The sequence below is a fragment of the Bubalus bubalis genome, chromosome 14 (assembly GCF_019923935.1).
Source record: "Bubalus bubalis isolate 160015118507 breed Murrah chromosome 14, NDDB_SH_1, whole genome shotgun sequence".
In the NCBI taxonomy this organism is placed as follows: domain Eukaryota; kingdom Metazoa; phylum Chordata; class Mammalia; order Artiodactyla; family Bovidae; genus Bubalus; species Bubalus bubalis.
Genome location: NC_059170.1, coordinates 20,824,694 through 20,839,423, shown reverse-complemented (window position 1 = coordinate 20,839,423; position 14,730 = coordinate 20,824,694). Strand labels below are relative to the sequence as shown.

At 47.0% G+C, this 14,730-nt stretch overlaps 1 protein-coding gene across 1 annotated transcript; it reads left to right on the top strand.

The window, feature by feature from the left end:
- The first annotated feature begins 5,493 nt into the window (after window positions 1–5,493).
- Window positions 5,494–14,724, top strand: LOC123464863 (vomeromodulin-like). Its single transcript, XM_045162567.1, has 10 exons — window positions 5,494–5,620; window positions 6,055–6,156; window positions 7,830–7,985; window positions 8,903–9,063; window positions 9,999–10,069; window positions 11,298–11,438; window positions 12,218–12,340; window positions 12,634–12,701; window positions 13,215–13,245; window positions 14,647–14,724. Exons 2-10 carry the CDS (start codon window positions 6,086–6,088, stop codon window positions 14,722–14,724), a joined length of 900 nt encoding a protein of 299 aa, XP_045018502.1. The 5' UTR covers window positions 5,494–5,620; window positions 6,055–6,085.
- Window positions 14,725–14,730: the final 6 nt, after the last annotated feature.

The following is a 14,730-nucleotide window of genomic DNA, read 5'->3' as shown; positions in this document are numbered from 1 at the left end:
CCTAGCGCAGTAGGTGTTAACAGGGGCCTGTTAGGCAACTGCTTTTAAAAAAATGGGAGATTCATTACTAGAATTATCAGCAGGCTCCTCTCAAGACAATGTCTAACAATACTGCCATCGACTCAGTCACAGGCACAGAATTTTATTATTTTTCCCTCACAAGACACATGTTTCCTGAGACACTAATTCTAATTCCTCACTGATGAGGATAAAATGAAAAAATAATGAAAAGGTGAGTTTTTTCAAAAGCCAGACTTATCCAATGTGAAGGACTGTCAGTGGATTCCCATATGTCCTTCCCAACATTTCTGCAATAGCAGTTCTTCCTATGGTGTCAGTAAATAACAGGCAGCTTGACTTGGGCAATGCCGGCGAAGTCGACAAGCCCAATTTTACAAAACTTGACTGATTAGGAAATCCAAACAGAGAGGAGCTCAGAGTCTACTTGCTTCACTGAGGGGAAAGGCCCCAAGACACAAACCTCCATGTTGCCCAAAACATGAGCAAAGGAAAAGACAAGAGAATCCTGGGAACAGAGGAATCTGACCAGCAGGGGAGGGAAGTAATCTCCACTGGGTCACACAGCTGAGCTCAAACAGGGCTCTCCTGCCTGGGTCTAGACCCTGCCTTCTCATTAGCACTGAGGCTCCTCCGCTGCAGAGGATGATAATAATATTGTCTAGTGCCGGATTCGCTGGGAGAATTGTTGCAGATGAAGGGCTTAACACAACTGACCAGTATGAACATGAACCAATACCATTAAGGAAACACCTATGGACACATCCCCAGAAGTAGAGTGGAGATTTACGAAGCTTACACATTCACAGTCACTAAGGCTGCTCAACCTCAGTCCAGAGGAAGATGCCCCACAGCCAATGGTCAGTGGGAGCATCCAGTGCCCTGCCCACAGGAGGGCCCCAAGAAGTGGATGAATAGGCTAACTCAGTCATTCAATACACACACAGGTGAGCTTCCTACATTATGGCTGCCTCCAATATCATAGTGTGGACTGACCAGTGCCACCATCAGACAAGGCCAGTGGCTCTCCCAGAACAAGGGAATGGGCTTTAAAAAGAGAGAAGCCCTGAGATGGTCTCACTCATAGGGAGATGACTCTGGCCTTAGTACACTGAGCTAACACGCTAGGATAGCCCAGTGACCAAGTGAGTGGAGGCTGCCAAGCCAAGGGCTGATTCCTGGGGTGCTTTAGTCCTGACCAGGCAAAACTACCAGCTGGGGGCAGACAGTGGGTAAAGGTGAGCATACTGGCCACTCTGTAAACGCAAGTTTCACCAAGTAAAAAATGAGAACACAGGCCTTCCATCTCAGCACTGTGTGGAGTTTAGAGCAACTGACGTCCATTCACACTCCACAAAGGGACTGGCATGTGATAAGCTCACATCAACAAGGACACTGCTATACATTAGCTGCCTGAAAACAAGGAGAGACCTTGACTACCACAGGAGTGATAACACTCGCAGCTTGATCATTCAAAACACTTGAGTTCCCCAGTTGGTGACTCAGATCACTGCAAGGCTATTTGAATCCGGAAGACTGGTAGGAGAATGTGGGACCGTACAGTTAAGATCTGGGCAGGGCATGGCCTGTACTTAAAGGGTGCCACCAGCCCATAGACACCCCTGCGCAAAGTTAAATAAGCTGTAGAAAAAGGGGCCCTTCCTCAAGATACTGACTGTCATGGGCTGAAACGCCGTCCCTCGAATACGGTATACTGATCAGAATATTGACACTGTGAGTGGCACCTTCCTATAAGAGCTAGGACCCTGGCATGTGCACAACCAATACAAATATACTGGCAGCCCTGTGGTCCACTGGGAATGTGGTGTCTGACGAAGCCCTCCTTTGCAGATATCGGCCACAAGATGCTGACCCTGTGGGCCTTGGCCATCATGCTAGCCGTCCAGGCAGGAGCGCTTGACCTATCGACCTCACCTTCACAGGTGGGAGCCCTTCCTGACAAAATAACCTCTAGGCTCCCTGTTCATTTCCCGATCAGTGTGCCTGACCCACAAGTCCCCAGAATTTCCTCAATCAGAAAAGGCTCTCTACCTCTAAGACGTGCAGCTGGGACCTCAGGAGCCAGATGTTCACCCGTGGCCAAATACCTTGTGTCTAGCAGCAAACTCAATGACTGTAAGTAAGATTCATTTTACCTGCACAGCTTTGACTTTCTACCCCTTCACACATGCTTTTCATCTCCAAGCCCAAAGGCTAGTTACACCTTCTGGCCAGGTGGTTCTGAAATAAGAGGTGATAGCAGTATCACCTTTGGAGCTTATTACCAAATAGCTGCCTGGACCCCACTCACGGACATTCTGGTGCAGCAGTACCGCCGCGGGCCGGAGGGAAGTTCAGACAGTGCTACACGTGATAGTTGTAACCCATCAAACAGCGACTTGGTGGTAGAGGCTGTTAATTTCATTGTCAGACATAAAAAAAAAAAAAAAAACTTAAAAGATATGAATATAGAATTAACACCCTTGTGGGGGCTTCCCTGGTAGCTCAGTGGTAAAGAATACGCCAGCCAATGCAGGAGACGTGGGTTTGATTCCTGGGTCAGGAAGATCCCCTGGAGAAGGAAACAGCAACCCACTCCAGTATTCTTGAGTTGGAAATCCCATGGACAGAGAAGCCTGCCAGGGTTACATTCCAAGGGGCCTCAAAAGAGTCAGAGAAGACTTAGTGACTAAACAACAGCAACACCCTTGTACCCACCACTGAGACTGAGGAATAAAACGGGCCATAGGACGGAAGACCCCCAGGCTCCTACTGGGGCTGCGCTGCTCCATCCTCCATCTCCTCTCCTGAGAAGGCCTCTGGCCTGATTCTTTTCCTCCTGCCATTTCTTTATCTTTTATGACATGTGGATATTCCTTCTCAAGATAAATATTTGCACTAAGTGCTATAAAGTTTTCTAAAGGTGACCTGTCTCTCCAACCTAAACGTTTCTGAGGTGGTTCATCTGTGCTGTAATGAGAAGCTCTGGTCCATTCACTTTCGCTGCAGTATTGTACCCAATGAATCCTCCATGATTCACGCAGCTAGTCGATTTCCTTTAAAAAAAAAATTGCAGTATAGTTGATGCAATGTTCCAGGTGTACAGAAAAATGATTCAGTTTCTTATATGTATTTTTTCATATTCTTTGCTATTATGGTTTATCATAAGGTTTATCATAAGATATTGGCTTCCCTGGTGGCTCAGATGGTAAAGAATCTGCCACAATGCAGGAGACCTGGGTTCAATCCCTGGGTTGGAAAGATCCCCCGGAGAAGGAAACAGCTACCCACTCCAGTGTTCTGGCCTGGAGAATTCCACGGTCTGTATAGTCCATGTGGTCGCGAAGAATTGGACACAACTGAGCCACGTTCATTTTTACTTTCATAAGATATTGAATATAGTTCCCTGTTGTATATAAGTCCATGTTGTCTATCCTTTCCCCCACCCACTTGGTAACCATAAGTTTGTTTTCTAAGCCTGGAAGTCCAGTTCTTTTTTGTAAATATTAAGTATGTTCACTTGTATCATTTTTTTAGATTCCACATATAAGTGATATCATGCATTTGTCTTTGTCTTACTTCAGTTAGTTTGATAATCTCTAGGTCCATCTGTGTTGCTGCAAGTGGCATTATTTTATTCTTTTTTATGGCTAAGATTCCAGTGTGTGTGTGTGTGTGTGTGTGTGTGTGTGTACCACATCTTCTTTATTCATCTGTCAATGGACATTAGGGTTACTTCCATGTCTTAGCTATTATAAATATTGCTGCTATGAACACTGGGGTGCGTGTGTCTTTTTGGCTTTTCGTTCGCTTGCTTGTTTTAATTTCCATTTCTTATTTATTTGGTTGTGCCAGGCCTTAGCTGTGGCACACGGGATCTTCAGTCTTCACTGCACCATGCAGAATCTTTAGTTGCAGCATGTGACCTCTTAGATGCAGCATGTGGGATTTAGTTCCCCAACCAAGGATCAAACCTGGGCCCCTGCATTGGGAGTGGGGAGTCTTAGCCACTGGACCACAGGGAAGTCCCAGCATGTATCTTTTTTAATTAGTGTTTCTGTCTTTTCTGGATATATGCCCAGGAGTAGAACTGATGGGTGAAATGGTACCTCTATTTTTAGTTTCTTAAAGAAACTCCATACTGCTCTCCACAGTGGCTACATCAATTTACATTCCCACCAACAGTGGAGGAGGATTCCCTTTTCTCTACATCCTCTCCAGCATTTATTATTAAATGTAAAAGTCTACATTTATAAATGTAGACTTTTTGATGCTGGCCATTCTGATTGGTGTGAGGTGCAGAACCACACGGATGGAGAACAGATCTAGATCAGTTAGCTCCATTAACCTCCCTAGCCACCTCCTGCCCTACACAGCACTTAAAATCAGTGATCACTCACTTGGCCTGCCCCCAGGGAATCATGCTACAGGTTCCATCATATACTCCTGGTACCCCTGAGGCAAAACTGGGCCTCAGAAAAGAGAGGAGCCTGCCCCAGGCCACTTGGCCTTCAAGGGGCAGAACTTAGACTATATGTATATACTCTGGGCTGCTAGGCTCAAAAGCTAAACTAGGTCCTTTCATGCCATGCTCAAATTGCTTTAGAGTAACATACTCAATACCAGGTTGGTCTCAGGTAGGTGCTGCTGCTGCTGCTAAGTCGCTTCAGTCGTGTCTGACTCTGTGTGACCCCATAGATGGCAGCCCACCAGGCTCCCCTATCCCTGGGATTCTCCAGGCAAGAACACTGGAATGGGTTGCCATTTCCTTCTCCAATGCATGAAAGTGAAAAGTGAAAGTGAAGCCACTCAGTCATGTCTGACTCTTCACGACCCCATGGACTGCAGCCCACCAGGCTCCTCCATCCATGGGATTTTTCAGGCAAGAGTACTGGAGTGGGATGCCAGTGCCTTTTCTGCAGGTAGGTGCTAGTAGAGGCTAACTCCTAAGAGGGGACAGGTATGTTTCTGGAACACCAGGTTGTCCTTGTGGGGAGCAGTGGCAGGAATTGATATTTCGGGGAGGCATGATATTAAATGCCTATGGGTCCCACAACTCAATGGTGCTGGCTCTCCAGCTGGAAAGCTTCCTCTGGCTGAACTGGCTGGGCAGCTAGCAGCAGAATCATGTCTGTCGACCCTTTTCAGATCTGAATGCCACCCTGACCCCGAAGATAGAGAACATGCTGAAGTGCGAGGAGATAAATCTGGCTGGTGTGTTGGGAGAAGTGATATCCACAGTGTCCAACTCTGGCCTGCTGTCTGTGTTAGATCTTACTTCATCCCTTGATATCCTTGGAGGTGGTGGCCTTGGTGGTATTCTGGGAAAGGGGAGCAGCAACAAGTCCCCAAAGCACCCCCAGTCACTGCTCTCAGAAGCCACTGGTGCTGTCGGTGACCTCGGCCAGGAGGCTCTGGGCAGCCTGCCACTCCTTGGTAGAGAGAATGCTGTCAAAGAACTCGTCGACAGCACTGGTCTCTTGACTGGTGACAAACTCAAAGAAACCACTGAGGGCATACTGAACAGTGTGGTGCCAAAAGACATCGACAGTGCGCTCACTGGCCTGCTGGGAAATATCGACTTGGAAGATCTCTTGTTAGGGTAAGTGCTTCCTTGACCCTAATGTCTGGCACAAGACGAAAGCTACTGTTTGGAGATACCGATGTTCAGTCCCCAATGATCCCATGGAAAAGGGCAACCACGTTTTCATGAAGCAATATTTTAACTCGGTGCTGAAAGGCTATCCTTTCGGGGGGAAATATGATCAAGATTTGTTGACCTTAAAGAACTGGGCCACCTTTTTTTTGAGAGTGGCAGTGATGTCTGTGGAACTGCCCCCAAGAGCCAGAGCTATTGTATTGTTAAAAAAAAGGAAGGAGGAAAGAAAGAACCAAGTGGGTAAGGGGGCTGGGGAGTCCCAGAGATAGATGGGTGGGTAGGTTGTTAACTGCCTGCTTCAAAGGTGTTTCTCTTGTTGCCCAGACTGATTCCTTGAGCCAGGACTGACACTTATACTTGATGCTGTCACTTTACAGATTAGAGGTTGAAAAAGTGACCGTGGAGAACATGACGTCAACCATGACAGGCAACGGGATCCTTGTCCACGCCGTGACTACTGCCTTCATAGGTGGAAACGGGTGAGCCTATGTCCAAATCAGTCAACTGGGACAGGCTGGACTAGTGACTTAAGATCTAGTGTCCAAGAGCCAAGCAGAGACAACAACGAGTAAGGCAGGATGGTTGAGGATGGAGCAAAAAGGGCACCAGGCCCAGCTGCCTCTCTCCTCTAGCCCAGAGGAGCAAGGTGGCAACATAACACCACAGCACCCCACTCTCAAATAGTACTAAAATAAAAGCCAGAAATCCAGATCTCCATGTGAAATCTGTATAATTTGATAGATGAGCAATGAAGACAGAAACCATGGAGAACTCATTTCATATCAACATGTACACTGGTCTTAGGGGAAATTCAGTTCAGTTCAGTTGCTCAGTTGTGTCCGACTCCTTGTGACGCCATGAATTGCAGCACGCCAGACCTCCCTGTCCATCACCAACTCCCGGAGTTCACTCAAACTCACGTCCATCGAGTCGGTGATGCCATCCAGCCATCTCATCCTCTGTCGTCCCCTTCTCCTCCTGCCCCCAATCCCTCCCAGCATCAGAGTCTTTTCTAATGAGTCAGCTCTTCACAAGAGGTAGCCAAAGTACTGGAGTTTCAGCTTTAGCATCACTCCTTCCAAAGAACACCCAGGACTGATCTCCTTTAGAATGGACTGGTTGGATCTCCAAATATGCCTTCCAAATAATCTTGACTCTCCAAGGAGAGTCAGCTCACTCTACAAACACTGTGCTAGGAAGTTGAGAGGAAACACAGATTATTAAAATGCCCTCAGGAAACTAGAGATTTAAACACGCATGCGTACACACATTCACTCATCCACCTAATGGGTAGTTAATAACTGCTGCTCTGTACCAGATGCTGTGTTGGGCAGAGGGAAGACTAAAGGCAGGTGGTCCCTGTCTTCAGTGGATGTCAACACTTGGGGGAGGGACAGGTTAACAGAGGAGGCCCAGGGCACCCAGGAAGATGTGAGAGGGGGCAAGGGAATCCACACTGGGAAGGAGATTTCTTGGACTAATACATTCATATCCCTGATACTTATCACTGATTAAGCTCCAGCCAGGCCCTTAACTGAGGTACTCTGAACTCATGAAGCCTCTTGACAACCTCCTCAGGAAAGCAGTCCTGTTTCTAGACTAGAAAACCAGTTTAAACTAGGAAAACCAGTTATAAACCTTGCTCAAAGTCCCTCAAACAAACGATGGCAGTGACAGGATTTGAGCCCAGGTGTTCAGCTTCCAGAGTCCATATCTGTGACCACTACAGCTAACAGTGTCAGGGAGAACCATCTATCTTCTCCAAAATATCTGACTCAAAGAAGACCAGGCTCTGGAAAATGGTGGGTTTTTCCTGTCCGTTGTCACCCACACAACAGACAGCTGGGAGTGCTGGGCACAAAGGTGAACTTGTAATGGGCATCTTGTTACCAATCAGCCTGGTGCCACCCAACAAAAAAAGACCCTTGAAGCCTCGTTAGGAGGGTGATTTTGACAATGTTTATTGAATACCTCCTTTGAGCCAAGCTCTGAATTCTATGCACAGGAGATTGGCCAACCATGGGGCATACTTATTGGAAAGCACCGAACTTACCCTCACTCAAATAACCTGGTGATTCCCAAAATGCCTATTGCTTGGCTGAGTGACATCTTGCAATGGGACCTGGGTTCACCTGCATCTTGTTCTCCACAGCCTAGCAGGACCTGTAGTCAGCATACTGGGATTTCAAGTGCATGCAGATGTAACTCTGGAAATTGGAATTTCCACCAACAACACACAATGTGTCAGCCTCCTAGTCCAGGAGAAGAACATCAAAGTCAAGAATGTCAACCTGCAGATAGCAGAGGTGTATGTGAGACCATTTTTTCTCATTTTCTGGATCAAGTGGCCTATATGTCAGGATATCCTTGCTCGTACGACACCTAGAGAGCAGCTCAGCCAACCCAGTGGTTTGAACCATCAATAAAGGAGGCCCAAAAAAGGGCCTCTGCTTGCAAATGGCCCACTGGGCCTGAGCACAGCCTTCTCTCACTCTGCCTGTGTTCTCTTTGCTAAGCATGCTTTTGTACTCAGTCCTATTTTCCTGCATAAGCAATCCATTCACCTAGATCAAAATTCAAATGATTCAAAAAGCCATACAGTACAAGTCTCCCTCCCACCCATATACACCGGCTAATTATCCTTCCTGGAAGCAACCAATGGATCCAATTTTTCCATTGGCTTTCAGAGATATTATTTGCTTATGCAACAAACGTGCATGTGTATACACACACAGAAATGGGCTGGTTTATTATATACACTTTTCTGGCCTCTGCTGATATTTTTAAAAATTACTTGGAATTGGTCACATCAGAATATAAATAGCTTCTTGAAATTTTATGGCTGTCTAGTACTCCATTATGAAGATACACTATCACTTACTTAACAGATCCTTGTCAAGGAATAATTGGTTTTTTTCCAGCTACTAACTTTTGTACTCAACCGGTGAATAAGGTCCCAGACAAGTTTGTTTACCACTGTCGTGGTATCTGAAGGATAAATTCCTCCCTGTGAGATTTTGCTGGGTCAGCCCTCTGGCTTTGGTAGTTTTCTTAGGTATTCTTCCATCTTCCTTAGTGACTAAAACTGAAGGCAAAAGAGCTTAGGGCACAAAGTAAATAGCAGGACATCACTGCCATTGGTTTGTCAATGGATGTTTGGGCAAATGTGAAGGATCACACAGGTATACATGTGTGATACATGTTCTCCACGTGTATCTTCCCCAGGGTCACAGGTGTCTTGCCTCTGCCTCTGCCCTTGGATGATACCATTTCTCAATTGCTGACAGTAACTATGAACGAGAATGTAAGTCGTGGGACGGGGAGGGCACTGCCTCGGAGGTCTATGTTGCTGGGGGACACAGGAAGAGGCCCTTACCTCAGATACAGTCTGGTGCTAGAGGGACATCAGGCCTCAAGAGGCCCGTTTCTACAGAAGCATCCCCTCCCCCACCCCCAGCCCAAAATACCGCAGTAGCAGGATAGGCTAATGCTCCAGGTTGGGGCAGGAGTAGGGGAGGATGAGTTCTGGCAAAAAGGAAACCAGGAAATAGGACAGGGAGAAGAGGAGGACAGACGGAAGGGGACAGGAGGACAGGACTGCTGCTCTCCCTTGGCAAAGCTAACGATGAGCCCTGTAACAGATTGAAGGACCAAAATCATGTGGCATTGAGCTCAGTGATGTCAACGAATGCAAGAACTGTGAGTACAAACACCAGACCCCCACCCTCCCCAGCGGGGCTGCCCAGGTCAATGGAGGGAGGTGGCCCAGGCTCCTTTGGGATCCTATAGGTGATAGGAAAGGATGGAGCTGTAAGCTGCATCCCCCAGCACCCAGGCTGGAAATGTGGGAACTTAGCAGCTTCGCTGAACCACAGTGACTCATTCTCCAGGACACAGAGCCCCTCTGGAGTCTCTGGTAGCTCCTCAGTTCCAGTGGTGTGCAAAGTACACAGTGTGGAGTTTGAGCAAGGAGCACCCTCACACCAAGGAAGCTGGGAAGCAGAAACTCCCTCTCACATCTCCTAACATCCGGGAGACCAAGATAACAGGACGCAGTAGGATGGCAGTTGCCAAGACAGTTCAGGCAGGAACCTGTCGACATTTCCCAGGACCCAGAGCAGACGAAACACGGGGCCTGGGCAGCAAGACTCTTTGGGTTGTCACATCACCTTCCTCTCCATAGTCTCCTCCTAGACACATGTGGAAAAGCTAGTGAGGCAGCAGGTTTCTGCCTGGGACGAAGGGAGAGGGAGGCGTCCAGGGCCCAACCTCCAGGGGACTGCGCGTGCCTCCACATGCTCTCTTTCCCTCTCACCTGCAGCTACTGGCTTGTTCAACTACCAAGTCAAAAGTCCCAGGACGTCTGCAGAAGGTCTTTCAATCCTCTACTGTGTAAGTGTTCTTTGCGCTTATGAATGGGTTCTGTAAGAGGGCTGGAGACATCCCTGAACTCACCAAATAAACTCCAAATCATGACAAACCAGTCTTCCTCCCTTCGATCCCCAGACCTCCACCTGGGGCGATCTCCAGGCTTCTACCGTTAACAGCTGAGTGCCTGCTACAGGAGCCAGCCATGTTTTCCCTTCCATTTATGTCTAATGCACAGTGCCTGAGATGCATACCCAACAACGACAACTTTTTCTTGACTAGTAGGATGTACCCAGCAGCGGTTAGATATTCAACAGACTATATTTAAGGAAAGAAAAAGTGCAGACTTTCCCACCCACCCTCTCAACCACCCAGGGAATGGAAAACTAGGCCATGAGGAGTACTGAAGAGAGGCAAGGTTTTGGGCCCACTTACTCTACTCGTGGGAATCCATCTGTACAGACATCCCAAATACAGATATATTTAAGCACAAAGAAATACAAGTATTAATGACAAGGGGTGAAAAAACTGGAAATGAACTAGAAGGAAATACCTAAGCTAACTATGAGATTATTAGAAATATTGACAAAGTATGAAGGTACGGTTAATTTTTTAAAGCAAAATACAAGTGATATTATGTACAGGCAAAGGAAGAAAATAAGGTGAAATATTAGTGATAGCCACTCAAAATCTCTTTTCCCTTCTTCGTACTTCTCTGCACTTGTCAAGCTTCCTGCCATGTGCAGTCTGCATTTTATAAACAGAGGCACAATGTATACGAAAGGAAGAGGAATCATTCAAAGGAGGCCAGAATTCCATAGATAAGATGAGCCTTGAGTGTGCTTGACAAGACAGTCATTGTAAGGTTGGGAGAACTGTGAGTTAGGTACAAACATGCATACACACATATTACCTGAGGCAACATTTAAATGGAGGAATTCATTGGAAAATGAAGACATGTAGCTTCTCTTGGAAAATCGGAGGTCTGGGGGACCGAGGGGCACTGTTTCAGGGCTAATTGGCTGGAGACGGCAGTGCTTCCTCCTCTGTAAGGGGCTCCTCTCTCCCACGACCCCCCTACAGCCCCACAAGAGGGCAGGGAGGTCAACTGTGCTTTGTCTTCATGCTCGTCCACTGTAGGATTCACATGGGGCCACCTCACTCCTCAGCATCACAGACGGGCCTTCGAAGACCCTGAAATTGATGGCAGTCTCACACGATAACAGGGATGTTTCTCTTGTTCTCTCTCTAGGCCTACTTTAACCAAAATAAATCCCCTGTGCCTGGAAGCCATCTTCCTCCAGATCCTAATAATGTCAACACTGCCGTGATTTTGTCCCAAATGATGCTCAGGGAGATTGTCACTAAAAGTGCCAAGGAGAGCTCTGTCAAGGTGAGCCTTATCCACATGGCCCTTCGACACTCCTCTTTGCTTAAGTCTAGCCTATCAACCTCTAAGTGTGAGAAGGTAGAAATGCCAAGTGGGTTCTGGAATGCTCTTCCAGAGATAAAGACGAGGAATGCTATGGATACAGATTTTCCCTTAATGGTCGTCTAACTGGGTCTTGTATATAATGCACTAGGGGAAAGGAGAGAGCAGGGCACAGGGGGAGCAGGAGCTCTGGGAGGCAGAGCTGCTTCTCTCCATTTTACAGGCGACCAAAGTGAGGAAGCAACTTAACCAACACTCACAGCATGTGCAAGGGGGTGGGTTTATCTACATAGGAGGTATTCACTTGCTTCCTGCCCAGAAAGTGGTAGAAGGCAGGTAGTTATAACAAAATCATAATCTTCAGTACTCTCTATGTGCCAGGCTCTATTTCAATGCTTCCTTAACACAGTCTCCCAAAATCATCAAGTGCAGAGCTATCTGCTACAAGAGCACAGAAAGAAATGGGCTCTAAAATGGATGAGGAGTAATAGAAACACGCTTCTGTGTCATGGGCCCCACTGTCTTTTCGAGAAAGGAAATGCGATAAAGGGAGATGTCTGGAATGAGATGGTGTCTGTGCTCATATCAGCTGTGGCAGCACCCAGCAAGGTGACCAATGCATACCGCAGGATCCATAAACATCTGAATAATGGAATCGAGCAATGCATGGATATCTCACCATGCAACATCCTGCAGCCCTCTCCCTCTCCATACTCTATACGATGACTTCTTTACCACAGATAAACAACCTGGAAGCGGCGATCACCAAAATCGTTTACCACCACCTGCCGAACAACAAAATCAACGCCGCCTACTGGGTCACTATAGAGAAGGATGGTGAGAACATAGCCACTGGGCAGACGGTGAGTGCTGAGTAACAAATCGGGAATGGCTATGAGGAGGAACGAATAGGAGCAGAGGTCCCATGGAAAGAAGAGTGCTCTGGGGGGGAACTACTACCAAAACTCTGGGGGTCAGAGTGCCTGGGTGTCCCTAGGAGGAGGAGGCCAACCAGGCTGGTAGGCTGTCTCCTAAGACCTGGTCGCCTCCACGCCAGGCATCACCTGTCACCTGCTGGTCATACCACAACATGACACGTTTGCTGAGCAGCCTGGTGAAGGTATTTTCAACTCATGTTTGTTTTATATTTATGCAGGACGTCACCATCTCCCATGCAAGTGAGATTTCAAACAACAAAATCAAAACCACCATCAAGATTGACAGGTACGGTCTATAACTACAAACTCCTCTTGCCATTCATCAGCATAGAATGCAATCTCAAGAAACCAATTCAGAAACTACTGTACAGGCACAGGGAGCTCAACCCGGTGCTCCGTGACAACCCAGAGGGGTGGGATGGGGCGAGGGTGGGGGTGGCTCAAGAGGGAGGGGACATACGTACACTTAGGACTCATTCATGTTGTTGTATGGCAGAAGCCAACACAATACCATAAAGCAATTATCCTCCAATTAAGAAAAAAAGAAGAACCCAATTCAAATCACATGCAAAGAATAATGGACAAGGCCTTTGAGAAATACTTGGATCATTACAGGGAAATCAGAAAGAAGTTTTACTCACATGCTGTTATGCACCTTAAATCTGCTCTTTCTCCTCTGTATTTATTACAACATTTTATAAGTGACTTCAAGAAGGAACTGAGCTAATACCTAAACTCTACTTTAGAACTGGTTAATAATTGTTATTTGGAAATAATTTTTCCTTGTCTTTCCTGACAGTGCTAAACACAGCGTGACACCCCCTGAGGCTGTAAGTCAATCTGATTTTTCAAAATATTTATCTATGATAGGTGAGAAATTATTTTCAAGCCAGGCACTCAGTAAAACAGGACTCTCCAAAAAAAAAAAAAAGTCACACAGATTGGATCACAGACGCAATGTGGAGCAGGACTGCAGGTTCCAAACCTAGGTTCTCTCTGGGAAGCTCTTAAAACCCGGTTCCCCAAGCTCATTCAATGACCTCAGTCAATGACCTAAAGGCAGGCCTAGAATCTGTGCTCTTTGTGTTTGGTGATTCGGATACACCAGGAAGTCTTGAGGGTCCACAGAAAGGAAGAAAACATGATGTGGATTCTAATTACACCTTGGCTCACCAGAGCATCTCACTACCCCCACCTTTATGACATTTGATCTTCCACACACACACAATTATACTTTCATTCAACAAACATTTAGTGAGCATCACTACATGTGTGACCCTAAATCTGTAACATGAAACAATGGTGAAGTCCCAGATTCCGGAAGTGACACTCTAGTTTAAGCAGGAGGACAGGGACAGATTAAAACCATATATGAATTAAGCCCCATCATTAAGAATCTGGTAACCACACACTGGCTGGAGGCACACAATATGCACTCAGAGGCGAACAGCCTTATGTCTATGTCCCAGGTGTCAGCCCTGAGACAGGGGGATGTCAGCTGAGAGGTAGACCCTGGAAGTCAGTGTAAGCCCAGGTTCCTTCACCTTATCTGTACTGGGCCGAGCTCTGTGCAGGGGAAGGATCACAGAAGGCATGAACCCTGACCTCATGTAACTACCCACCTAACAGGGAACAGACACTGATGCAATAGCTATCAACTGACCATGAAAAAGACAGAGAGCAGAAAGCATGAACAGGCAGGCAGACCATGGGTTCACTGAGAAAATGATGCCTGGACTCAGCCCTGAAGGAGCAGGAGTTTACCAGGGAGCAAAGGTGTAAACCAGGTAGAGGAAACAGGAAGTGCAAAGGGTAGGCAGCGTGGACTCCTAGGCCTGTTGAGGGGAATGCAAAAGTAGGGAGGTAAACAGAGCACCAGATCCAAGGGGACTCGGAACAGATCCCGAAGAGTACAGTCCATCCTCCCGAAATACTGAACCGGCATTTGGCCTGAGGGCACACAGCTGCATCTCAGTACAGGAGCCCAAGAAACACTGGCCAAGGAGCCACCCAAGGCATCAAAAACCTACTTGAAAGGCCTTTGAAAATCCCCAAAGAATTAGAGGCCTGAGGGATAAATTGAGATCCACCTCCCCACATAGCCTTGTCAAGTACCAGGAAAAAAAAGAGCCCACATGTCCAGAGGAACCCAAGACCACTTTCAACTATGTGAAGACCAGCTGGGAGGCTAGCAGATGTACTAACAAAAACACATCACCCATCTCTTTCAGGAGGAGGAAGAAAGAGATGTGCTACGTGACGTTCTGAAGAAACTTCTATTTGCTGTGACCAGTATGTGGAACGAGTAATGTGAA

Excerpts from the sequence above, each read along its gene's own strand:
- LOC123464863 (XM_045162567.1), top strand. The coding sequence starts at position 6,086 with ATGACGTCAACCATGACAGGCAACGGGATCCTTGTCCACGCCGTGACT. Across the intron at positions 7,986-8,902 it reads AACCTGCAGATAGCAGAGGT|GGTCACAGGTGTCTTGCCTC; the intron begins GTATGTGAGACC and ends TATCTTCCCCAG. Across the intron at positions 13,246-14,646 it reads GCGTGACACCCCCTGAGGCT|GAGGAGGAAGAAAGAGATGT; the intron begins GTAAGTCAATCT and ends CATCTCTTTCAG.